The 26,964-nt window shown below is 39.9% G+C and overlaps 1 protein-coding gene across 2 annotated transcripts in view; it reads right to left on the bottom strand.

The window, feature by feature from the left end:
* Positions 1-26,964, bottom strand: part of LRP5 (LDL receptor related protein 5) — a 109,820-nt gene that overhangs the window by 10,836 nt on the left and 72,020 nt on the right. For both annotated transcript variants that reach the window (XM_017741864.1, XM_008639368.2), the window contains exons 7-19: positions 24,680-24,896; positions 22,833-23,122; positions 20,600-20,826; positions 20,080-20,264; positions 17,532-17,855; positions 16,457-16,659; positions 15,948-16,159; positions 13,882-14,072; positions 10,278-10,487; positions 7,834-7,959; positions 4,596-4,832; positions 3,923-4,033; positions 1,024-1,260 (exon numbers count right to left, since the gene is read on the bottom strand). In XM_017741864.1, the coding sequence (XP_017597353.1) occupies positions 1,024-1,260; positions 3,923-4,033; positions 4,596-4,832; positions 7,834-7,959; positions 10,278-10,487; positions 13,882-14,072; positions 15,948-16,159; positions 16,457-16,659; positions 17,532-17,855; positions 20,080-20,264; positions 20,600-20,826; positions 22,833-23,122; positions 24,680-24,896 (2,770 nt within the window). The remainder of the gene's footprint in view (positions 1-1,023; positions 1,261-3,922; positions 4,034-4,595; positions 4,833-7,833; positions 7,960-10,277; positions 10,488-13,881; positions 14,073-15,947; positions 16,160-16,456; positions 16,660-17,531; positions 17,856-20,079; positions 20,265-20,599; positions 20,827-22,832; positions 23,123-24,679; positions 24,897-26,964) is intronic.

The raw sequence follows: 26,964 nt of genomic DNA, 5'->3' as shown, positions 1-26,964 counted from the left end.
CAACTGCTGAGAAAGGAATCTTCACAACAGCTGACCCAAACTGTTCACCCAAATTAACTAAGAAATTTTCCAATTAAACAAACTTAGGCATTTGCAAAAAAAGCAATATACAATGCCCAAGAAAAACAAGCTAGAGGCCTCCAAAGTTTCGATTTCCATCCCAAGAAATTAATTGCAAGTACATGAATAACTGCAAAACCCAATTACTTTTATTGAAAATAATCACAGCTAAAATTGAAAATCAGTGGAGACAAAAGGCAGGAAACCTGAGTTAGAGGAAAATGGAAGACATCATTCTCCAATCTGTTTTACTGCAAGATACTCTTAATCCAGACAATTCATTTTCAGCTTCTTCCTGTGACACTATTCAGTGCCAATGTAAGAGTTAAGTCTGGGAACTTTTCAGAACTTTTATTTTCAAATGCAGGAAATATTTATTACAAGCAGAGTAAGTATTTGTAATCATCATTCATGACTATATATCCTTCTTGGAAATGCCATGGTATTAGAAACCTATGTATTTTCCTTAGAATTAACATAAATAGTAATATTTTCAGCTGTTGTATCTTGTCACAGCAATATGGATTAGAAAAAACTAACAACTATGGATGAGAATCAGAATGACAGCTTGGTTTAGCACCTACAGAAGTACAGATGAAAGCCACTGATACTTGCTTTAATTAAAAAAGCTTTAGTGTGAAGTCCAATTTAAAACACCCCTGCGAAGATTTCGCCTGCAATTATTTCATTGTCTAATTTCCTACCACAAAAACCTCTTGATAACCATAGTAATATAACTTACGCAGGAATAGCTGACCATAGCCATTAAAGTGCAAGAAAAGCTAATAGATTTTACATATCTGATTCAAATGACAGATTTATTCCAAAACCACTGAGCAGATCTTCAACATCAAATTTCTGCTCTTTGAAAACTCCACATCCAGCACCCTTAATAACGTGTAAAACTCAAAATCCAGACAACGTAATGGTACTGATTAGATGCAAGGTCCTTAGCACCCTTACCAGTAAAAGTGCCATGTTGAGAACTTCCTGGAGCAATAAAATTAAGAGGGACATGAGGGGTACCACTGACATACTCATGTGGAAAAGGACTATTGGGCCCGGCATAGCGCTGACACACCACGCGCTGGCAAACAAAGTACATTCCTCCCATGACAAAAAGGGACAGTATTATCCCAATGACGGGACCGATGGCACTGCTGTGTGGCTGGGACTCATCTGAGGCTGGCTTTGATTTTTCTGGAAAGAGAGGAGAAGAAAATTAAACATGGTCATTAAACATGGAGCAGTGAATATGCTGCTGTCCTGGAGCTCATGCAGCAAATCAGTCAGCGCACAGTCATTCACACAGTGCTTTAAAAGCATCTGCATCACACTCAGGCATCTCCAACTCCAGATATTCTGATTCAATACACAAGACTTCATGCTCCCTCTTCCCCTCCATAAAGCAGTATGAGCAAAGTACTCTCCTTTTGTCTAGCAATTTATCTTGTAACGGGATTACTTATCATCTTGATAGAACAACAATCTGGAAAGTTTCCTTTTCTTCCCTGCCCTTCAAAGTCTATGGGCCAAAGATACTTATAAATATCAAGTCCTTAATCAGAAGGGATTGCTCTCTCAAAAGCCATTTGGGCTAGCAATAACACGAAAAATCAAGAAAACTTACCAGTAAGGAAGCTACCATACATACTAAGCAGTGGATGTCTTCCTAGCCAATACAGGTCTTAAAACAGAATACTTTTGCTTCCTAAAATATGACTTGCTTTCAAAGAAACTCCACCTTACAAATTGGAAGGAAAACACAATCCAAAATATCTCAAATACTTTCTACTCATTGTTTTTCCCCTTACGTAGCCAAAAGTTAAATAACGAAAAGTGCTGCAGTATTTGAGATGAGCTAAACTTCACATCTCTCCCTGATTATGCATAACACATTCAAAATTCTTGCCATATAAACCTGACACCTCTCTGTTTTTCACATATGCAATGTTCTTCATGGAAAGCAATTAATTTCCATCTGATTCACACACTTCTAATTTTATTCTTTAACATACACAAATAGATATAGTCAAAAAGTGAAAATCTCAAAATAAACTTGTCCAAATTTTACACGCTCAGTTCTAACTATACACCCCTTCCCCCTTAATGAAGTTGCAAGAAGTAAAAGGGTTCATATAAGATTCAGGCCTTCACTTCATAAAATGTTTCTCCAGTGATTCTGGTTTCCACTTCAGTGGAAGGGAATGAAAAACAACTGAAATTTGAGAAGGAAGATAAAGGAAATACAAAGATCTAGCAACAAACTCTTAGCAGCTCAGCATCAAGAACTCATTTCTGTCTTAAAGTCTTTATGTTTTTCTCATACTTATTAGTGCATGACAACTTTTATGTCAGCTAAGATCTTAACTTTCAAATAGATTAATTCAGCTATGGTACAAAAAAAAAAGCAAAGCCAAAATTAAAACATGTTCCCAAATCAGCTATTTTAAAACACACAATTCTCATTTTGGTTAAACCTAGCTTCTTTTAAATGCAAGATCCTTATCTAGAAGGTAGCAATCATTTTTATTCCCTACTTGAGTTCTTTCCCTCAGTCAAGTGGGAAACCACAGAATGCTCTGTTCCACAAAGATGTCCAAAGGAGACAATCCTATGTCTACATAAAGACACATTTAAATCAGTTAGGACCTAATTGCAGGACTGGACCCAAAGTGCAAACAGGAAACAGCTGCATTAACTTGGCAGCATGAAAGCTCGCCAAGTGCACAAAGAAACTGAAAAAAAAAAAAAAAAAGAGAGGAAGAAGTGGCCTTATATTATCCAGGGAATTGAGGGAACTTGATGAAAGCTTAAGAGATAAACAGAAGATGTGGAAGAAGCATGTTCAGTCTGAAATTTCCAAGAGTTTCTGTCTCCATTCTTTTAGCCTTTTTTTCTATTCACAGCTAGGGCTCCTTTCACCATTCTTACTCATGAATATACTTTTCCTTGCAGTATCCACCATGAAGATGGAAGGAAGAAACAAGGTTACCTTGGACCAAATCTGCTGAACCCTCCTCTCATCCCAGCAGTGGCACAGCTTCTGACAACTGGTGCTTCAAAAAATGACAAGAACTAAGATATTAAAAACTTCACAATCTGCTAAGGTTGGTCCTGTAGGCAAAGTAAGTGCAGCATTTCTCTACACAAACACAGTGCAAGGTATTTGTTCAGAATGAACTCAGACCAGCACATCTATTTGCTTTTATTCTAAAATGCTATTTTTCAGCTATTTTGCTAAACCGCTTGTGTGATTCTAAATGCTCCCTCTATCTACCCCAATGCCTGAATACTCCATGCTCTAGTCATCCCAACAGTGCAATACAACAGAAATTGCAAGAAGAGCAAAAGTAAGTGGATTTTTACTGTCCACTTTGGACTGCAAAGTAACAGACTCTCTAACGACAAACACAGCAGCTGCCATCAGCATGTCTGTAACTTGCATATACCTACTGCCATGGGAATTCAAAGTTACATTTTTCCCAGAAAAATCAACGTGTCTCCATATATTCTTTTCACACCTGCACTTCAGGAGACCGGTCTGTGGTCTCTTGTGGACACTTGCTCATTGCATGTTAGTTCCTCCACATAATTAGCCTCCAGTTTGGCCCTGTTATTGCAGTGGATAGGGCTGTGCATTTTTAAAAGCCACTCCAGGCTTAGCATCAGATCTGCAAGTTCCAAGGTACTGAGCAGAGTAAAATCAGGTTTCCCTAGGGATAGTTCTGAAGGCCCTTCTGAAGTATTCTTCCCTGAAAGAATATTGCTCTGCAAAGACCAGGGCTCTGCACAGGGCTCTGCACAGGGCTGTAGAACATGCCTGAACACAGCACCTGAATCTCAAGAAAAGACATCTCACCACACATAAGCTCATCAGAACCGTCAATGCAATCCGGAAAGGAGTCACACTGCTGCTTCAGGGGGATGCACTGGCCACTCGCACATCGGAACTGGTTGGGCAGACAAATTGCTGCAGAGAAAGAAAGGAAAGATCAAATACTGACAGCACGGGAGCATTTGAGCCTCTTAAGAAAACTGAAAGAAGTGGGTTTCATATTATGATCAGGTAGGCACCAGAACACCTGCTTTGCTGCTGTGGGTAAATTGCAAGCCTGCTTATCTCTGGTTCTTCCTGCTTGTTGTTATACACCCTACTCAGTGGAGCTAAAATAAAATTCTGGTCCAAGTAACTCCCGATGCTTTCTCAAATCAGTCCTGCTGAGGCAAAACTGCAATCAGATCAGCAAGAATCTCTTACAATAACTAACAAAGCGTAGCTGATCATCTGACCTGTTAACAAAATGTAGTAACGTGGCATATTATAAAACCTTATGTACTCCATACCTATATTATGTATAATAATAGATATATTATGTATAATATATCCTTGCTAAGTAACTGCTAAATTTCTTATCTATATTCAGGAACTTCTGTCTCAACGAAAAGGACTTGTATCTATACATTCCAAGAACAGTTAGAATCCCAAATGGATGCTTGTGTTAGAGCCCTGAGTTCAGGAAAACTGATCTTACTATCACAGTCTGCTTCATCAGATTTATCTTGACAGTCGATTTCTCCATTACACCGCAAGTGTGCATCAATGCACTGTCCCTTCTCACACTGGAACTGGGATGCAGAGCATATGGGGCAACTATCTTCATCACTCTGGTCATCACACTCAGGAAACCCATCACACCGCCATGCCATTGGGATACAGTCAATCTCGCCAGTTGCACAGGTAAACTGGTCTGGGGAACAAGTTGGAGGTTCTGGAGAAAGAGAAAACAGACCAGAGTTGTATACTCAATTTTATCCCTTTCAACAGAGTAGAAGTACGAGAGCATTGTTCAAGAAAAGCACACTTACTCCTTCCTGGAGTTCTTCCATGACTACGCTAAGATTCCAGCAACAAGGAAAACATGATTTTGCATAGGGAATGAAATTTTACCAACTTCGTAACAAAAATTGGATGCATGCTGATTAAAGAAGTTTGCTTTAGCAGTCAAGCACTGAACTAAGGAAAGGAGCTACAAATACTTACTCTACAAATACTTGCTTTGTCTCTAACAGCCACCTTTTGGAAGACACTGTCATATATATAAATTCAAAAGAATACATAATTTCTGATTGCAAACCACATTTCAAACAATTCTAAACCCTGCAGTTATATTAGCCCGGACCAATTCTTCATTAAAAACCTGACACATCGGGTGAAGTGGCAATGAATATATCTGAAACATATAGCATAACTTCTACAGTATCTGTTTCATTATTTTTCCAGTGTTTTTTCCACAAACAAATTTCTGAGTCAGATATGAATTGAAAAATAGGAATGGAGAAAAAAATATCTGTATAGGACTGGTAAACATTAAGCTAAGTCCTCTTGCTGGAAAGTCTCTGGGCTGCAGGTCAGTGAAGGTTCAGAGAGCAGTCTAAGGAGCACTTCAGACCTGCCCTAATCTTATATTCTCTCACTACAGAGACTTAAAGTTAAGAATACTTTAACTTGTGCACAGCCATTTTTATGTTTGTTGGACCTAAAAAAGCTGGGACTTCCTTCAAGTTTGACTTTTCATGGATGTCAAGATTCTGGCATCACTCCTTTTCATATCCATACTGTTGTTCAAGTTGCAGTGACACACTGATAGCATTAGGCAGCAGCTACAACCCCACATAGAGATGCAACAATTATGCTGTTATAAGGCATCCATAGTTGCTTTCTTCAGAATGTCAGAATACAAACACAATCCAGATCAAGAATATGTTGCAAAAAATGCTCCAAATTCTTACATACAGCAAGTTAGCACACAATTTTCCACCATTGTTGTCAATGAAACAGACAATGTGCAAGTCCATTCAGCTGCTATCAGTAGCAATTAGTTAGGGTCAAAATGAGGGGGCCATCTCAAAACACCCCTGCAGCAATCACATACATGATTTGAAAAGTTGCTGGGTCAAAACCCTGTGACATAGTTAAGTCATTCAGCAGAGGCAGTCACTCATCCCCACAGCTGCTGTTGCCCAGTAGTGCTCTGAGTAGATGCTTTACCACCTGGATTAACAGAGTACCACATCACACCTGGCCTACAACAACACTATGATCAAGCTACAGGTGTGCTCTGGCACCGGATGGTAACACTCCTCTGGAAACCCAGTGGGCTTTTGTTAAGATTCAGGCTCAGGAATGGACTTGATGAAGAACCCAGCATAAGGAAAGTTTCTTAGCTGTAACCAATGGCAAGATGTTTGAATGAGCATTTTTTCTCCTGAGGGTGGTGTTAAAAATTCTAGAATTATGCAATTGCATGCAAACAGTTTTCAAAGTGCTGTTGTCCTTTCTTCATTAGGGAGAAAAGTTCAAGAACGAGACAAAACTATAATCAAGAGTTTGAAAAACAAAATGTGAATAAATATCAAAACATGTTTGCATTTTGTAAAAATTATGATTTTAAGTTCCTCATTTATGATTATTTGGAGAAGCAATATGAGAATTACAAATGTAGCCAGTGACCTGACAGCTGTAGGTAAGATAAAGATGCCAGATGCATGCATTAAGATAATTCTTGAATTAGATTTTGATACACGTGTGCTGTTTGGATAATTCAACAGACAGATCACTACTTCTGCATTTAAAGGCACATTCAATGTTGCACTATGGTTGCACTTGGCAAGCACAAGCTTGCATTAAAAAACTTGACAAAAGCATTTGTAAGGATGTCCAGAACATGGACAAATGTTCTCCAGCCAGCTAAGCTATTTTGAAACACTGGGTAGTGGCTGTTACTAGGGCAGACAAGATAGGTTAAAGTTGGTGCAGGCTTAGTGAAAGATTAGAATTAAAAAAAATAAGATAGAAACGGAGGCCCCTGAATTTTTAGATTTATAGCTGCAGATCCAAAGGAGTGGAATGTGAACCTCTCTCACTGTCCACGTTGTGCAACAACACTACAGCAAGAAGTATAATTAGATTGATCCACCCTGCCCTCCCCATGTAACCACCACTACTCTAAAGCCACATAACGTGTTGTGGTCATGGGAAAGAAAACAGTTTATCATGGAAATGACTGTCCCATGGGAGTTCAGAGTTCAGCCAGAAAGTGAAATCCACAGCAAAATAAATACATGAAAAAAAGTCAAAGAGGACCAACAGAGCCAAACGACGAAAGATATAATGCGTCCCAAAAAGAAACAGTGTTTTGTTTTGAATCCCCTCTGCAAGAGTAATGTTAACAGTTTTTAAATATCCTAGAATGGTAAAAGGGAAGGCTAAAGGAAAAGTCTACCATATGGAAAGAGGAGAGATACCTTAATTAAAAGAATTGCAATGGAGGCTACATTTGATAAGTAGCCAGTATAGTGTTTCACATTATGAGGCCAAATTAATTTCAAAGACTGGAGTCTCATACTGTGGGAATCATATGCACAATTTCTGCTGCTAGGTCATCACAGGTTGATGCAACATCATCTTATAAACACTTTAAACACTGTTTAAAGCACAAACCTGTCACATCATACAATTATAAAAATCTCAGTAGAAGATTCAAGAATTTTAAGGTCAAAGAAGAATATTCTGCTCAGAATGAGAAGTCACATGTGCCCAAAACCTCAAGCAGAAAACAGGTGGTAGAACTACCAAAGACTAATTTAACACATGATGCAGCACATCATGCACAGAAAAATTGGACTGGAACGCAAACATTTTGGACTGGAATGCAACCTCAGTCACGTTTCGTTACAAATTGATTAGCAGTAGTGTGAAACATAACTCACCTCCACATGTTAAGAGATTCTGTAGAAGCACAAGGTGCTCGGGGCATGAACATCTTGGAGTTCCATCCCCTTTGGCAATGCAGATGTGTGAACACCCACCATTGTCACGGGAGCATGGATGCACAGCTGGTGAAACACAGAGAAAAGAGTATTACATAGCATAAAAGAAATGATAACTATTCCTCACTAGGACAAAATCAAAAACTACTCACAAAACACTTCTGTCTGAGTAACCAAGAATTTGCTACAAATTATTAGGAAGATAAATGCAGGATTTTTCAGTTCAATGCTTGAAAGCTGATTTATTACTTCATAAGGATTAAATTTCTCCCAGTCACAGTAACAGTGCAACCTGATTGAACTGAAGATGTCCCTGCCCATTGCAGGGGGTTGGAACTGGATGACCTTTAAAAGGTTTCTTCCAACCCAAACCATTCTATGATTCTATCATACGGACACCTTTAAAGGATTTCTAAAAAGAATTTGGGAGCTGAGGTGAAGGGAAATGAAAAGGCAGATTTGAGAAGGCTATATTTACATCATACCTAGACATCCCACCTGCATTTCTAGGGTAGGTATCAAGAAATAATATATGTCACTGCAGAATGCCAACCTGCAAAACCCTCAGGATTTCTCCCTTAAAGAGCTCTTAATATCTAGTGCCTCAACTTCTATGTTCCTCACAAAACTGCAATAGAGGCACGTATATTTTTGGGTTTTTTTCTAAAGGTAGGAAGCTACATGTTTGGGTTCCCAATCAGTTACCCAGAAGCACTGAGAGGTCCTAATAGAATGATTTTTATCGAACATTAGGTGGACAAGAAATGGGCAGAGAGAAGGGAGGTCACTGTCTGATGACCCCAGCCCAACCGAGTCAGAAGAGACCCAGTCTCTTGCCTGCTTATTCAGGCTGACAGCTGAGCATCTGCTGCAGCAATTTGTAGGGTACAGCCTGTGTTATTTGTGATGCTGCTGAACAGTGCATACTACTGCTAAGGACCAAGAATTTCCATGGGGAAGAAATTGTATAGATAACATAATTTCTCTGCCAAAGTTGTTTTCCATCTGTCCAGGCTTCTCAGCAACCTGCTTTCTACCTTCAACAAATTTCTTAGTTTAATACAGTGTTTGAAGCATGAGTTGTTCACAGAAGTGCATGCACATATACCTGCATGTGCATAGGTATATTTCCTCCCCTGTTGTAACAGAAATCACCTATATAGAAAACTTTTCAGCTGCAAAAGAGGATTTCTTTCAGTGTGACTTAAAGGAACAGTATTCTTGCCATTAAAAAAGCCCAAAACAAAACCAAAAATCCTCCTTTTAAATAAACACATGGGGTAAAAGCAAACCTTTTTTTTAACACCGTTGAAACTTAAAGAAAAAAGTCTTTTTGCTTCATTCAGTATTACCTTTGAAATATGCAAAAGTATATGAGAAATAGCACAGAAGAAGAAAAGCAGGGTATTGTAAAAGAAAAAAAGAACCTCTGGGTCATGATTAGCACATAGAATCTACTACAGTTTAAATACTTACATCACCTTATTATTAATAGCTTACCACATATGCAAGCTCAAAAACAGTTTCAGCCATCACAGACACCAATGTATGTGACACTGTTTGTTTGTATGTTTGCTGTGAAGGGGAATAATTTCTTCTGAAAATTAATGCATTGTACACCAATGTACCCTCCCTATATAAGACAACTCATTACAGGCAACAAAGAGATCTCTGTTGCCCACAATTTCTTTGTGATTTTGTACTCTCTTTTATAATCCTGTTAAGCAGGAGGAACTGTAGGTTGTCACTTTGAGGAGTGACTACTGTAAGAGGTTTCTGCACTCTCCACCAAACCACAGTAATTTGGACCACTAGTCCAGAAAAAGAACATCCTGCATGAATGATTCCTTTCAGATGTGAGCACCTAAAATGCTCCACCTCTACTGGGAGAGAAATTCCACATCCACAGTACAACTTTCATCCCCATTTTGCCTCCCTCGCTGCAGGCTTTTACATCATCCACTATGCCGAGTCAAACCAGTCATACTTTACACAGGAGTCTGAAACCCCTGGAGAAAAGGCAAGTACAGTCCTTTTGGTTCTTATTAGAGGTTTTCCCAAGACCTATTACTTGACTGTACTTAGAAAATGAACAACTAGAATTATTAGTATCTTTTAGACTGAATTCAGTGTCATGTGAGCTTGTACAAAGCAGGTAACTCAGTGCCATGATGTCACATGTTCTATCTGTGCAGCAATAGTCTCCTCGACAAGAATGAGGAATTTGTTTCTCCTGCTCTCCTGCCATCCCGACTGGCCAAGTTGAAAGCATTCCATGGCTTACTTGAAGCCAATGGGCAACATTATTACAATATTCAGCTGGATGAGGACTTTGAGATACAATGACCAAGAGTAAGATACGTCAGGTATTGAAATAAACTCACAGAACTCTTCCATATCAAGCTCTTCCACAGCATGAATGCCTGTCAGGTGAGCAATCCGGCCTTGAATTCTAGTCCTTTTGTACCCATTCACCTTCTCCACTCTCTCAATCATTTGCTGCTGACGATCAATCCAATACAAGTGATTCCCCAGCACAGTGAGTCCCGTGGGCTGAAGAATGTTGGAGTCCTCCAAGGTCACGCGGTTGGCACCTGAGACCAAGAAAAACTGAAAACTGAAGACTAGTTTTACACCAGTTGACTTCTAAGTTATTCCCTAAAACAACATCACAAAGCAACATCCCATCTAAAACCAAACCAAATGAAACCTTGGAGAGAGTGAGCTACAAGGTCACTGGCTTCATCAGTCTATGCAGACCAAGACTCTGCCCAGGTAAAGTTCACTCTCATCTCAGGTAAATGATGGTGAAATACCAGGTGCCATGTCCTGAGGGCAAGCAGATGCAGTGTGAAACCCAGCTCATCCCTGCACAGCCTGGCTGGTCCGTCAGGCATGCTCAGCCTCACACTGTTATGTGCAATTGTGAGTGCTCCCAAAAGCTGATACAGACTCAGCTCTTGGGCCAAAAGTTTTACAGTGCACTCACACACGGAGCAGTACATTTTTTCTGGAATCTATAAGCAAGAGGGAAATACAACCAATTTAGTTTCACTGCTGTTACTCAAATAAAACACATTTATCACACAAAGCAAGAGGCAAGTACCAAACCTTGTCACGGCCTATCTGACAACCACAGATACATGATCAGAAAAGAACAGCTCTTAAAAAAACCCCCAACTTTTTTATTTAGTAACACACCATAACACCCAAACTCTAAGTGACTCAGTATGCTCCTAAATAGGAACACTATCAAATGCTCGGGCTCCCTGCTTTATAAAAACGTGTAAAAATCTGCTTTAAACCAATGAGGTCAAGTAAAAATGCATTTATTATCAGTTTTCACTTTAATTACTTGCAGTCTTCTACTGCGTACTGCCCTACACTTAGAGGCATTTAATTATTGCTTTTATTATTCTTTTCTACAGTGAAAAAGATATTCAAAATTATTCTATTAATTCACCAAAACCCTTCTGACCCTGTGTATGCCTATGTAACTGGATATATTTGATTTAAAAAATTAAAATTTATAACAAAATCATAACTTGGTGCTGCTTCTGCCCTCATAATTAATTTCGAAACTAAGACCTTATGTCTGCTTGTATTTAAAAAATGTAAGTTTTTAGTATCTACACAAAATGAGATTAGAGAATCTACATAATAAAAATGCTATGAGAACTGGAGTCAACTAATCTGCTGCATAAATTATCTAGAGCTCAGCCAAGCACGAGAATGTAACATTAACAGGTTCTATTAGTTTTGCATATGGTTAGAACAGCTCCAGAGGAGGGACGCAAAGATGACCAGAAGGCTGGAACACCTCTCCTATGAGAACAGGCTGAGAGAGCTGGGGTTGTTCAGCCTGGAGAAGAGAAGGCTCTGGGGAGACCTTAAAGGAGCCTTTCATGATACTTAAAGGGAGCTCATAAAAAAAAGAGAGTGACTTTTTACGTGGGCAGATAGTCATAGGACAAGGGGGAATGCTTTTAAACTAAAGGAGTTTAAAACCAACTTTTGGTCTAACTCAAACTGAAAAATTCCAGAACCGTGTAAAGAATACTGTTAGATGGGTTTATAGTTCTTTCATCCCTCTCTGAAAGTTAAGCACTGGACATCTGAGGTTATTCCCTGATTTAGCAGGATGCTGTTAATCAGGGTGCAGCGCAAACTTCAGGAACCCCCATAACCATATCACCTCTGTAAGTCTACAGCAGAATAAGGGTGTCTAGACCAGTTTAATTGGCATGAAGGATGCTATACACAATTTTGGTCCCATTTATTCAGCAGCTTTAGTTTATGCTAAAAAGCTTTTCCTAACATATGCCCATTTTAAAGTATTTTGCTCAGAAAATAGTATTTAGAGGAAGTAATTCAAATCAACATCACTTTGGCTCTCAAATTTCTTTTGAAGTTGTGATGCAAGCCTGAAAAGCATTTTAAAATAAAAATATGCTGCTAACCCATTAAAAAAATCAACATCTCAATGAGTCAAATTACAGTGAGCTCAGCTGGATCAAATACAACCATAGTTTTCTGGCTGAGGATACATCTGTCTCTAGTTCATAAACATTGTTTTCTTCTAATCCTGTAGCTTCCCCCTGCTTTTGTATTACCTATAAGCTTTGATTCTTTGTCTGTGACTGGATATGATTTCTATATAATATTATCTGGTGCCTCTTCCATCTCTCTTGGGTATCACTTCAGCATACCTGCATAACATGAAGCCTTGCCATCTTGTCATTTTACTTTTAAATGTCCTCCTACAGCACTTTTTTTATCACTAGAGAAGCCCCCTCAGTATCTCTGGTGCATTTTGTGTTATGTGTCCCACTCTGTCACCTTTTCTTCTCAAATGTGGTTTGTCTTCCTCTTACTTTCTTTTCTCCTACAAATTTTTGTAGGTTCTCTGATGCCTATCTTGGATTGAACATTTTGTGGCTGCTCAGGCAGTTTGACACTACTCTCCTATTCAGCTTGGTAACTGATGAAAGACATGGGCTGCTCTACCTTTCCATCTGTAGCTTTGTTGTTTTTATCCCCTCTTTGGAAGAGTCTCGCCTTGAGTCAGTTTTAGGTGCTCAAAAGCAAACTACCCTTGTAAAAAGGTGAACAACTTTCTCCTGTTTTAGTTCATTGCCTCACTGCAACACAAGGGAAGGATGTGACTATGTGGCAAGAAGAGTCACCAAAATCGGGGTTTCAGCCCTTTGTGGCATGTACCAATCACTATAACAGCCCAGCTTCTATTCCCTCACACTTATTCCCTTCCCTCTGCACTTCCTTTACGGGTTTCATTTCTTGATACATGGATGATAATGAGAGAACAAGTCATGAGTCAGAAAATAGGACCATTGCATCCTCTGTTCTATACTGCCTACCAGAGCCAATTTCTCCACTTCTTCAGCCCTATCAAGTGCTTTTGAAAGTCAATGATGAACCATGCTCTCTAAGATCCATGAGGTGCTGCTATTACATTGGATATGGAGCAATGCTTTATCTTACTAATGTGGGAAAACTGTGATGAGTTGGCATCTCTCCCCTGTCTTGCAACAGTGCTATTTCAGGTGATCTGTCTTATCACCCAGATTAGAAAAAAGAACATTGCCCTTTCTTCTGTTTGTTTTTTTCAAGCTACCTTGATTTACTAACCTGTAAGCTCCAGAGAAAGAAAAATTGAAAAATATGCACTTTCCAAACCACTAAGAAAAGAAAAGGGGCTCAGGGGAGGTGATTTAGGGGTTTCATGACTAACAACACTTTCAGAATATATCAAAAGTCAAATGGCTGTCTTGGAGGGTGTCAGTCATTACAGTCATGTTTATTCTAATCACATCAAAGATGGGAACCCACCAGCAATTGCTGTCTGTGACTGCCTCCACAGAACTGGCAACAGTGGAGATGAAAGTCAGCAGGGTCAGCATCAAAGAGGGAATGATGTCCTGTACATGCTAACACTGTGCTGCAAATGTTTCACTTCATACCACATACCTGACAGGTCACAGCTTTCGATGCGCTTCAGATCTGCATCCACCCAGAAAAGCTTTCCAAGTTTGTTGTCAACCACCAGTGCTACTGGTCGGATCAAGCCAGTTGTAAAAAGCACTTCTCTCTCTGTGCCATCCAGGGCTGCACGCTCAATCTTGGGAGCTCTCTCCTGCATGTTGGTGAAGTACATGTACCTGAAAGCAGAGAGAGCACCGCTGAATTGGGAGCTCCAGGGAGAGCCAATTCCCCTTTGCACGCATGGTCTTGTAACCCACATTGTAAGTGGGAATGGTTTCACAGGCGTGGCTGGGGTGACTGCTCCCAGGTGCAAAGATCCAGAACCAAACATCTGCTAACTGACACACTCAGCCTAAAATTAATAGGATTTATCTCCAGGCCATAAAATGCCTCAGCACTGCTTCACCAGCAGCACTGCTCCTGCACGGAGCTGGGGGTTGTAAGAGACTAGCACAGATTTTCTGCAATTCTCCCTGGGTAAAGCTGTCCCCACTTGCAAATCTAAGTCCAAAAGTTCTTTCTGACAAAAAAAACATTAACCACCACCTCCTCTCCTTCTAGGTTACCTTTCCTTCTTAGCAAGTAAAATTTCCTACCAAACTTGAGAAAAGATTACAGAATAACTGAGGATGGCATATTCCTGACATCTTGCTTCCATGAATTCTTTATATATGTCTAAGCCAGTTCAGCTGCAAACAAAAGCAGTCTCTGCCCTCCTCATGCATAGAGAAAACAGGGTTTGTGCACCCCTCCCATGATGAACTGAGAACTCTTTAAAGGAAAAGTCCACTATTTTTTCAGTGGTGAGTAATATGAGCAAACTCTCCAACAGCATGGGCTGCATTGCTGCACAGCCTTTCCTTATGGCACAAGGAGGGGAGGCAGCAGTCAGAACATGCAGCCAAGGGAGAGGGGGAGGAAAGGATTTCTGTAACCATGGCAGAAGCTGTTGAAGATCACTCATTCAGCTCTCCCAGACAGTCACAGTGTTTAACATGGTGTCTTCCTCATTTTTCCTCCTTTAATTTATAAACAGATTTAGCGTTAAATCACTTGAAGACCTGACCAGAAAAGTTAAGAGTTGTAGAGATCAACAAACCCAAACTCCCATTTTAATGGAGAAAGCAGATAAGCTTTTATAACTACAAACTATATCCAAGTGACTTAGTCCCAATAAGATTAGAATCTTTCCTCTAATCCCCCTCTCCCCACAACAGCTTTTGAACTGTGCAGAGTACACTGGTATAAAACACCAGTCCTATAAACGCTCCAGACAGTCTCTCTGGGTACTACTGCATCCACACAGTTGTGAAATACTGTCATTCAACATCTGTCAAGCACATGGTAAGCCATTTAGTAGTAAACTGGGATTTAAGCATCTAACTTATTAAAGAGAAGAGTGAGGGACCATCTTTGACATCTAAGAAGGAAGCTACTAACTACCAGAAGCAGAGGTAGTGTCTGTTGAATCTAACCAAAACTGGTTTGCAGCAAAACAACATATTTTCGTCCCATGGGAAATCACTCTAGCGCATCCTACCTGCTTCAATTCATTTCAGAGGTTTTTAAGATACACATCACAGCAGAAATAACTGAAAAATGTACAGAATATAAGGGGTTTAAGTGTTTAAGCTTTCTTCTACTACATTAGCAGGAACAGTTGCATCAAATTAGAGGCTCCTTTTTTTACCCCTGGAAATATTTGTTTAATGATGATTAAACTTTTATTAGCCAGATTCCCAGATTTGTTTTTCCTATTAGGTGGCAGGGCTGTGCATCTACAGAGAGAACAGGACAAGGTGGTTTTACTTTGCTGTCACCACCTGGGTTAGTTCCTCCCACATGGCTGTGTGAACAGAGGCAAAGGAGGGAACAGGAAGAGAAAGCCGGATACCTTCAGAAGCCAGAACTGGACAAGCAGTCACCTACACCCCGAACAATAGTCAAAACTTCTCTTTCTAAAAACAGGCAGATGCAGCTCAAGATTCCCACACACAGAGCTGACACACATCCCAAGAGTGCTCTGTACAAGGTACAGGAAGGAAGCTCACCCTCGCTCTGCGTTCACTACGATGGCTCTGGGCCTGTCGTGATCCCCTCGCAGCACCATCCCGATGGATTCGCCGTTCAGCCGGTGCACATTGACGGAATTCGTGGCCTCACAGGTCCAGTACAAGGTGTGGCTGTATATATCAATGCTGAGGTCATGTGGCTGCTTCTCTGGGTTCTGACTTTGGTTTGGAGTACTCATTACAGTGAAAGGCTGCAAGACAACACATGGGCAATGATTTCCAGTCATTATTCTGATGATTCACTGAAGAACACTGCACAGAAAGCATGGTTTACCTGCCTGATGGTTTAGAAACACCTAAATCCACAATCCTAAAAACGTTCAATAGTTCTCATATATAAATAGAATATCCATGAGTAAGTGCTGACAAGAGCAGTTGACAGTGACGATCCCTTGATGCAGCAGATAGAAGAGGATAGAAGGGGTCAAGCATAAAGTAAAAGCACACAAAAAGACTGACATAAAACTATATACAAGATGTACACTTGCCTGGGTGCCATCATCTTTGGCTCTTTTTATAATATTCTGGCGTCCATCCACCCAGTAGATCAATTTATCTAAGGGATCATAATCAATAGCCTTGACATTCCTCAGACCGTGCATGGGTAGGATGATATCTGGGCTTTGCTGATCATCAGGTATCATCCTGCTGATGGCAGATTTCTGGCTAAATAGCAGGAAACTGGCAGGGGCTGAAACAAGCCAAAACAGAATGCATGAGAAAGTAAAATTCCCCAAAATATATCCCCACAGAAGGAAAAGAATATTTAGAACCAAATCCCAGAGAGACACTAATATTCACAATGAAAATTAAGTAATTTATAATTGGAGGTTTTTGCTATTAAGCTGAAATGTTTCTTCCTATAGTTATAGAAGGAGATCAGGTTAAGTCTGCAGGACTTACCTTTCAAAAACTCATCCTTTCATTCAGTTAAAATTTCCTTATATGCTACTATGCAGGATGCTCGAAGCTTTGGGGTTTTGTGCTTTTTTAAATCAACAGCCCATTTTCTATTCATGTGTTATTTTTACTAGAAACTTAAGTTCCTATTGGACAGCCAGTCAACTGGCAGGCTCGTAATACCACATACAGGGAGAAAACAAACTTACATGTATTTCAAGGGCATCTGCAAGTTGTGCAGAATACTTAGGAGTTAGACTAACTACTCAGAAGTTAGACTACTTAACTGAATGTTATTTTAGCTGACTTTATTAAACATGTAAGAGAAAAAAGACATTTTTTGTTCGTAATTTCTTTTCCACCCACCTACACACTTAGGTAAGGAGTGGGAAAGCTTCACTCACACAGCTGAATCACTTAGAAAGCACTTCTGGTAAAACAAGAAAGACCAGACTTGATACCACTGTCATTTCTAAGACTTGAAATACAAATCTTCGTGCTTAGTACACATCACAAAAGTGGATATGAAATTCCATACTCTGTCCTCATATTCAAAGACCACCTTTAAAGCCAGAGCCTTTGAAACCCACTTGGGATCCCTTTCCTTTAAGCACCTGGGAGCCACAAGCACTGAAGAATATAGTAGCAAATAAAAAGGCTTACAACTACAGTTCCTGCTGTTGGGATCCAAGGTGTAATGAGCAGCACAGCCACACCTAAATCCATTTGGGATGGCAAGGCACAAGTGACCACAATGGCCATTATTTTGCACACAATCATTCAAGCCATCCTGACGAGAGGAATGGAAGACCAATATATCCATGACAAAATCCAGATGGCCCTGAATAAGTGTCCTGTTCTTCCCACTGGTCTTGTCTGCTCTTTCTATGCTGTGAAGATTCCAGTCTGTCCAGTAGATGTAGTCACTGTACTGGGTTAATCCAAATGGATGAGGTAGATCATCTGCTATGATTTCTCGTTCTTGTCCTACAAAAACAAGGATAACCAACTAAAGGACAATTCCCATGGCATAAAATGAAGACTGTGACTGGCACTCAGAAAAATCTTTTTTAAAATAAAACCTTTTTCCAAAGCAGCATAATGGGATTCTTTATTAAGTAGTATCTGCTCAAGAGATAACGTAACCAGTGGCATTCAAAACCCTTACCCTGATACCCTCTTGCCTACAGAACAATTTGAAATTATGCCAGTGTACTGTAATTTAAATAAATACTACTTCATGTCTCATGCTTATCAACCCAAATAGACATGAAAAACATGTGCAAAAATACCACCAGCCCCAGTAATCACTTAGGCCAATAAAAAAGCCAACTAATACGCATGAAAGCAACAACAAGCTTGAGATTCACAGAGAACCTGCTATGAGAAATTATGGTGCTTCACTCAAGAAACAAATCTTTTGCAGTTCAGTATAACATACAGCTATCCCAAGAATTTAGGAAACCATTTGTTGGGCAGACGTCTCAGTACTCCCACACTCAGTGGCTCAGTTAGCAACATTCACAACAGATTTAACACCTTCTAGAGCATGGCCTCTGACAGAGATGCATTACTGAAGTAGATAAAGTCTTACTGCAAACCACCTTCCTGAACATTTTCAAGCATAAGCCTCTATGAATCTCTGCCATCAAATGAAGATGTAGCCTTTATCAGCACCATTTCCTCCTGTCTCAAACGTCTAATGCCAGACTCTACAGAACACCTCACTTTTCTTCCTCTGCCCTACTTTCACCAAGACTTGAGAAAGAATAAAATAACCATAAACCAGAACATGAGGCCATTTCCTTATAAACCACCAGACATAAATATAGAGGCAACCTTCCCATGTAACTTTCAGGCATCTAAATTCTCCAAGTTAGGGGTACGGATATCCTGCATGCTCTCAGGGACTTCTTGGAGCAATTCTGGTCTGCAGTGATGAATTCAGGAGAAAGGCTCTTTTGAAGGAAGCAGATAAGCTGTATAATTGAATTTTCATAGTAGATGGAGGAAAATCTCCAAAAAGTGTGATTTTTTTTTCCCCTGCTGTTTATAATGCCCAAGATTAAGCTGGAACAGCATTCACTCATCCACTTCAGAGTGCTTTATTCATCCCTCAACTGATGAGCCCACTTGCTGCAAGACTACCTGAGTCTTTATAATCTGCTGACTAAAAGGACATTGTACAACATGAGAAAAGTGAATGGGCACAAGTTTATGGGGCCTGATGAGACGCAGCTCCTGAGGCAATTGGCTGATGAGGTTGGCAAGCCTCTGTCCATGGTATTTGAAAAGCCATGAAGTTGACAGTGACTAGAAAAAAGGGAAACATTTTTAAAAGGGTAGAAAGAAGGACCCAGGGAACTACAGACCAGTAAGCCTCACCTCCGTGCCTGGGAAGATCATGGAACAGATCCTCCTGGAGGCAATGCTAAGGCACATGCAAGACAGAGGGGTGATATGACACAGGCAGCCCAGCTTCACTAAGGACAAATTGAGCCTGACCACCCTGGTGGCCTTCTACGATGAAGTGACTTCAGAATCTCAGAATTCCAAAGATAAGCACACACAATGACAGCTTAAAAAAAAATCTCACTCTAAAAATATCTTTTCACAGATTAAAAAACAAACAAACAAAAAACCTAGTTGCAGTGAAATTATGTATATTGTCAGTCAGAGCACACCCCTCGTATGTGTAAACGAAAGCCCAATGGAAAACATGAACATGTGTAAAGTTGTATCTGAAACATACACTCCAGAAGTAGCTGCACAACCTTTCAGCTTCTCAGAAATGCAAGAAGTATTTTGGTTTAGAACTAATACAACTGATCTGAAGACAGAAATAAGAGATAATACTTCAACAGAATATTAGTGTCCAGGCTGAAATGTCAGGTATGATGTACACTGAACCTGTAGTTGTCCTCACTTTGAGAACTCAGAGGCCATCTCTGCTTTGGAACAACACAGACAGTTTCACACCAATAGAGAGAAATGACATCTTATCTCACCACCATTAGAAATCACCATACGCTTATTAATTTATGAAGGTTTTTTTAATATTCTAAACACTTAGCTCTCCATTTCCTTTCATAAGAAAATATACACACAGATTTACTACCAGTTATATTATTCAAATTTCATATTATTCAATTACTTTACTATGGCCAGTGTATATTTCTGTACTGGCTGGTGTAATATAACACTAGATTACCCAGCATATTTGATGACTCAATCATGCTTGTGTCTAAGTCAGTCCAGTAGAGCCTTTGGTCCACATAATCAATAGTGAGGTCATTGGCACGCCCCACTTTGTCCACCAAAGTGATGCTGTTTGTCCCATCCATGTAGGCTCGAACAATCCTGGGTTTACCTCCCCACTCAGTCCAATACATGTACCTGCAATGAGAATGCAACAAAAACAGGACATCAGCCAGGTATGATGGTGTTTAGCTGGATGCTTTGACTTTTCTAAATTTCTTTGCAGCACTTCAAAAAAAAAACAACCAAGAATAACCCACGTGGTTATGTGCAGCATCACAATACTCCTTTTTTTTACACGAAGGCAGAATAGTATTTTTGACAATTATTAATTTTTCATTGTAACCCATAGGATTGTGTAAGGTTTATAGCTTTTTCAAAGACTCTGAAGAAACAGAGCTGTGTAACCTGCCAAATAACTTGCCACATACAGGAACACTCACACAAAGCTTTGAAAAACAAGAGTCCCTTACCCTTTGGTGGGATCAAGAGCCAGAGACCTTGGGTTGTCCAAGTCCTTCCACACAAGGACCTGCCTATACTGTCCATCCAGGCGGGCTACTTCGATGCGATTGGTTCCAGTATCTGCCCAGTAGAGGTTCTTTCCCATCCAGTCTACAGCCATTCCCTCAGGATAATCTAGCCCAAACTCAATCACATGTTCAACAGAACTCCCATTCATGAAAGCTCGGCTTATGGTCTGGAAAACAATTGTGTAAAAATGTGACAGTGTTTATGGATACCCCAGTGAAATAAAACGGAATGATTATCATGAAGTTTGGTGTACAAAAAGAACTTAGTACAAAAAAACCCAGCAATTGTTACATTTTAAAAAATTAATTTCTGTTGTTAAAAAAGACATAGAAATTCTCAGGAGAAAAACACCTGAATTTTCAGAAAACTAGTGGTTTCTGATGGCCAGACCAAGACATCTGAAAAGGACATGATTTTCAGAAAGCAGTATATAGCTGCAGATTCTTCCTTTACCCCTCTCCCCCTCTTCTATCTGCGCACAAGAAGCTGTTTTTAAAAATTATTTAATTCACTGTAATGTTTTTAAGTCTCAGAAACACATCTCAGTGGCATCTAAATTCAATTGTTTCTCATAAACAGTCACCTGGAGCACGTTTACTGCTCCCATCTACATTTTGGTTATGCACACTCATCAAAATAAGGCATAGGGCAAGGACTGCACACATACAAATAAGTCACTCCTGACAGCACTGGAACAAACCCCAGGTAAATAGTAACTTCCAGCACCAATTACCCACCCTTGCTTATCAACTGCTGAGCAATCAGTCTACATGCCTGCCAGTATTTCAGCTATTGATTTCTTAATAATTTGATACATGAATGTGTAAGGGTCAGAGAGATTTTATATTTTTAAAGGTAAATGCCAAACCCAGAAATCACATAGTGTAGTTTTTGAAAATGCATCCTCCTATAACCAAAGGCAGGAGGAGATCAGGGAAGTGGTGGTCACCAAAGGAAAGGGAGATGACTATAAGCTCTGAAGTTACAATATCTGCTGCTAAGCAGCTGGATGTGGGGGACAAGGGGAATGAGAACACAGAGGTGCTGGAAGATACCTGGTGTGTATACAAAAATACAGTATGCTGGAAAATTCAGGAGGCAACAAACAAGTAAAATGTTTTCCAGTCCTGCACAGAGTGAGACTGAGGTCTACTCACTGATGCAGCTGGAGTAATGTGGTTTCCAGTACAAATGGTTAAGATGTCCATAACTCCTGCTCTCCAAGTGCTTGTGCGAGATTTATTTAGTAACTGTGTCTACACTACACTAATTTATTACATTGGCACTCTTCCTGAAGGAATGGTATCCACACCACAAGCAGCACTGTTACCACTGAAGCACAGCCCTCATTAGTCTTCACAGAGAAGCTATGGAAACTGCACGAGCCCTGCAGGCTCCACAAGTGAGATTTGCCATATTGTGGCTTGGGCACACTGGCAAGGAAACTCTGATTGCTCTTGGAAAACCTATTAAGAGTCTAAATAGAATAATTTAGTTACAGTGAAGTGAATCTGTCATTTTCTACCATATACTTAGTTCACTTCAAAAGGCCAAGTAACACTGATGAAGAGCACAACCCTCACCTTAGCACACACTTGGATGTGAACCAAACATCACAGGAAATGTCAAACTTCTGGGGAACACACTGAGATAGAACTGGGGGCAGGTGGGCCATTAACACAGTGTGGAGGAGACTGTACAAGTCCCCTGGCTTTTTCTGTGCCAATCTGGAGCCACAGACTAGCAGCAAACAATCCTAAGTTCACTTGTCAGATGTTAATATTGAGTACAATTGTCTTTCAAGTCAAAACTGGAAGAGGATAGAAAGGTCAGGGGGGGTTGCTGAGCTCAGTGTTCAAATTACTCTACTCTGTGACATAAAACCAGCTTTTTTACAGCAGATACATATATGGATGCAACACATCCCGCATCCAAGACTTGGGCATTCGGTACAAGCAGACACCACTTTGGATCTTTATTTGAAGCAGGAAGATGCCTGTCACCCTACTGTGCATTCAGCAGTGCAACTGTCTTCATCTCCAAGGGTCTCCTTGGATGCAATTCAATGACAACACTGGCAACTGCAGGACAGATCATGTAACAGAGACCTTTGTTAGATCAAAGTAACTGCTCTATGGCTTTATATTCAAGGAATTCACACATCAGTAATACCTTCAAACTAACATCAGTCCAATAGATTCTGTTATCAGAGACATCAAAATCCAGAGCAGATGCTTCCTTGACTCCAGTAAGAGGAATAGCGACATCATTATTATTGGTTTCAAGGGAAATCCTATGAATTGCTGCTCTGCTTGTGAAAACTAAGAAGGCTTCAGGAATGATGCAAGTCTTCATGTCACTCAACAGCTCAAGGCCAATGGGACAGGCACACCTGGCCTCCTGGGGTGTAAAGAAACACAGATGGCTGCAGCCTCCATTGTTCTCTGCGCATGAATTAGTGCCTTAAAAAAAAAATAAATAAACAAAACAACAAACCAAAACAGATATTAATGCATTGAATTAGTTCCTTAAAAAAATTCCAAAAAAACCAACAACCAAAACAAAACAGGTATTAGTGCATTGTGAAGGTAACGGGGAAAGGGGAGCATGGGAGGTTGAGCAAAAACACAGTATAATTTTCCAAAATAACTTAACACTATGGGCTGTCAGCAGGGAATTCTAAAAAAAATAAAAAACACTCCAAGTGGATTCTTTCCATCTACCCAGGATTATGGAGCTGGACCTGTCCCTCCTATTGTACAAATACCATCTACAAACACCTCTTTCTTGTCTCCCCAAAGATTAAATTTGTTCACTGAAGGCAGATAATGAATTAGCTATTTTTGACCAAGTACTCCATCTTTGTATCTCCTTGAAACCACCAGTTTTTACAAATGTTCAGTGATACAAAAGGGTGAGAAAAGAGCTGGATAATCACAGTCCTCTCCCACCTGTTTAATTTAAAGCTGAGAAGATTCATTAGCAGAAGCAGTTCCAACAAGATCACCACAATCTCACACTTATTTTTTCATGTGATGAGGACGAAAGGTGTAGGGGAAAGTAAGGACCAACAGATAAATGAGTGCCTTTCTCCATCTGCTGGAACCAAGGATGTAGGTATTTAAAGAATGTTACCACACACACACAGAAAAAAAAGAGTTCTCAAAGATCAGTCTCAACCAGTGTTCTTTTCATTTTCCCTTTTTAGGGCATATATATTTCAGACTGATGCCATAACCTGCAGCTTGAGGACTTCATTATTTTTCAAGTAGAGAAGGCTGGAAATCCACATACTGCCAGGGTATGATTTAACATACTTAATGTGATTCCATTGCGACTCTTCTCACTAATTTTAACAGCTGACTAATGAATCTGTTTACTGCTATACCCGAATTTGGGTGTTCCAGGTAGCTGGAAAATCTGTGGTGCACTGAAGCCCGGAGCTCCTGTGACATACTTGCTGCAGAGTGCCAGCAGAAGACCTAAAGCACTGGCTGTACCTTTCAGAGATGCAATGGAAGGACATGGAGATCCAGCCGCTGATCCCATGCTAAGGGCAAGTTTTAGTTAAGATTTAGGTACAACTGAGGTGTTAAGAGTTAATATATAAGTGCCACATACTTAGAGGCAACGTTTTAATGGTGACTGACTGTGCCTATACCACCCAACAGTGAAAAGCACTCTGCTAACTGGACATCACGGGACCTTGCACTGGAAGAAAAGAGCAGCAGGAAATAGAGCATTTCTGTGAGAATAATGATTCCTATGGCATAGAGGAATAAAATTATCTTAAAAATTCAAAGAGTGTAGTGAAAGCTGTGGAAGACTTATGTCACTAAAAACTGGAAGCTACTTCTTTTGCAACACTGCATTTTCCCAACTTTAGAAACAATAGGCTCATTTTCCTTTCAAACCCATCAGATCACAGTTACTCTCATTACAAGTGATCAACAGCTGCTTAATGAAAGCAAGCCCATCGAGAGACTCCCACAGACCCATGCTAGGTTGCCCATGCTTACCAAACACTTTGGTAACACTCGTTGCCTTAAGGCCCATTAAATCTGGCAGCTGATCAATAATGATGTCTCTGCTGGCCTTTATCTTGTGAACTCTTTCGATGCTTCGTCTCTGCCAGTCAGTCCAGTAGATGTAATCTCCCAGCAGTGTGAACCCAAATATATGTGGAAGCTTGTCTTCTAGGAGGGTTTTCCTCATTGTTCCGTCAACATTTATGACCTGTGGGATGCCCAAAAAAAAAAAAAAAAGGAAAAGGAAAAAATAATCTTTGATGTGGGTACAATTCAAATGGCAATATCAATTGGATTTTGAACAATTACTGCTATGCAAGAACCTCCTGGAATTCCCAGCATGTCCTTTCAAAAGAACATACCTCTAGGATTGTCGAAAATTAAATATACTGAAATGGCAAGACTGAAAGTGGCTTACGTCACCCCTTCTCCACTGAAAAATCCAAGCAACTTGAATTTAACTTGCATCAGTTCAAACCTGCAAAGACTGCTGCAGAGAGAGTGTTTTTTGGGATGGGAGTGAGATTCAAGGGATTTTTAACCTCCATTTATGTCTTGGTCTCACTACAGAACCCTCTCCACAGAAACAAGGGGTTGCTGGAGTGAACTTCAGTCCTCAATCATGGGGAACAGAGGCCATCAAAATTCCTTCAGAGCATAACAAGGCCATGTAAAATCTTTGCTTTCTGAAATTTTGGGGTTTTTATACCATAACAGAGTTACATTTTCCCCACTCAGATATGGAATAAGTATTGCCTTATAAAAAATTTTTTTACTGAAGCTGCAGAGAAGGAAAAATAATTTTGGAGATGGAATAAGCCCCACAAAAGTACATATATACATATATACGTGCTACTGGTTAATGATTTCATAATCAATTACTACAATGACCTTGTGCTATGACTCTACTTTGGCAGAAGGAAAGGGATTCATATAGTCTGACCCTGTTCAGCAATCACTGGGTAAGACAGGAAATTAAAATGTCCATGTGCCACATGCCTAAAGTCACCTCCATCTACTACGCAAACTGCAATAATTTTTTCAATCACCCAGACATCTCTTACCCACAGCAATGAATGTGTATTTATAGGACCAGGACAAAATATTTATCTGACAAACCCCTGGATTCCTCTCCTTATTGCAGTTGGTAGCTGCAATGTATCTACTTTATTTCTAAGGTGCTGTTTGAAAATTTGTACTGTGAGTGGCACCAAGTTCATAGTAAAACCAAAACAAAAAAAAAAACAACTTAAGACAATTTATTTTCCAACATGATCCAGTCAAATCTCCATTTTTTGCTTGAAATGCTTTACAGATGGACAACTGCTCTGCTCTAGTTTAGGCTATCATTATCTGTGATTGAGATTTTAAACAGTCTCCTCTTGTTACTATTTGGAAATTATTTGTTTATTCAGACTCATATTAAACCTGTACCTTGTTACCAGGTGATTAAGCTGCTTTCACCATGCAGTGCTTCTATTGTCTTCTGATTTAGGGACCTAACTTTTAAATTTCTAAGTGTTTGAGCAATGTTTATTTTTTATTACAAATACCTACAACTTTATTGCAGTTTAATATTAAACCATTAAGTGGCTAAATGTGGGCAGTCAGAATCAACCATCACTTTTACCACAATTTAATAGAGTTGTAAGGCTCTGTTCATACACAATTAACAGCAGAAGCACCTAAAATTAATTTTTTTAACATGACCAATAACAATTACCACATCCTTCTAAACTAGCATGTGAATTTCACTATGTTCATGCACACACAGTAGATATCCAAATAAATTTTAAAATGAAATCTCCACTTTAATACCTTATAATACTCTATAAATTTGTGAAAACAATACGCATTTTGATTTGATTGGCCATAAATGAAAGTAATTTCCCCAAGCGGAGCCTGTTTTGCCCATGACAGTAATTGCTGAGAGATCTCTCCCTGTCCTTATCTTGATCCATGAGCCTTTCATTGCATTTTCTCTCCCCTGTCCTGCTGGGGAGTGGAGCGACAGAGCTGCTTTGGTGGGCAGCTGGCATCCAGCCAAAGCCAACCCACCACACACGAGGGACATGCACTGGATTTTCCAGCTACCACCAACCAAACAGCAGAGGTGAGCAGTCAGCTACTGTTACAACTGTACCTACCTATGCTGTGCACAAAAATCATTGCCATAGCAGATGTGAATTTGAACAGAAGCTACAATGTACACCTCTGGATTCCTTCCGGACAAAAAGCCTCCTGCTGGAGACAGTTAAAAATAACACTGGCATTCC

Source organism: Corvus brachyrhynchos, unplaced genomic scaffold (assembly GCF_000691975.1).
Source record: "Corvus brachyrhynchos isolate BGI_N302 unplaced genomic scaffold, ASM69197v1 scaffold115, whole genome shotgun sequence".
Taxonomy (NCBI): Eukaryota; Metazoa; Chordata; class Aves; order Passeriformes; family Corvidae; genus Corvus; species Corvus brachyrhynchos.
Note: the sequence above shows the minus strand (reverse complement) of the source record. Positions and strands in the feature narration are given on the sequence as shown.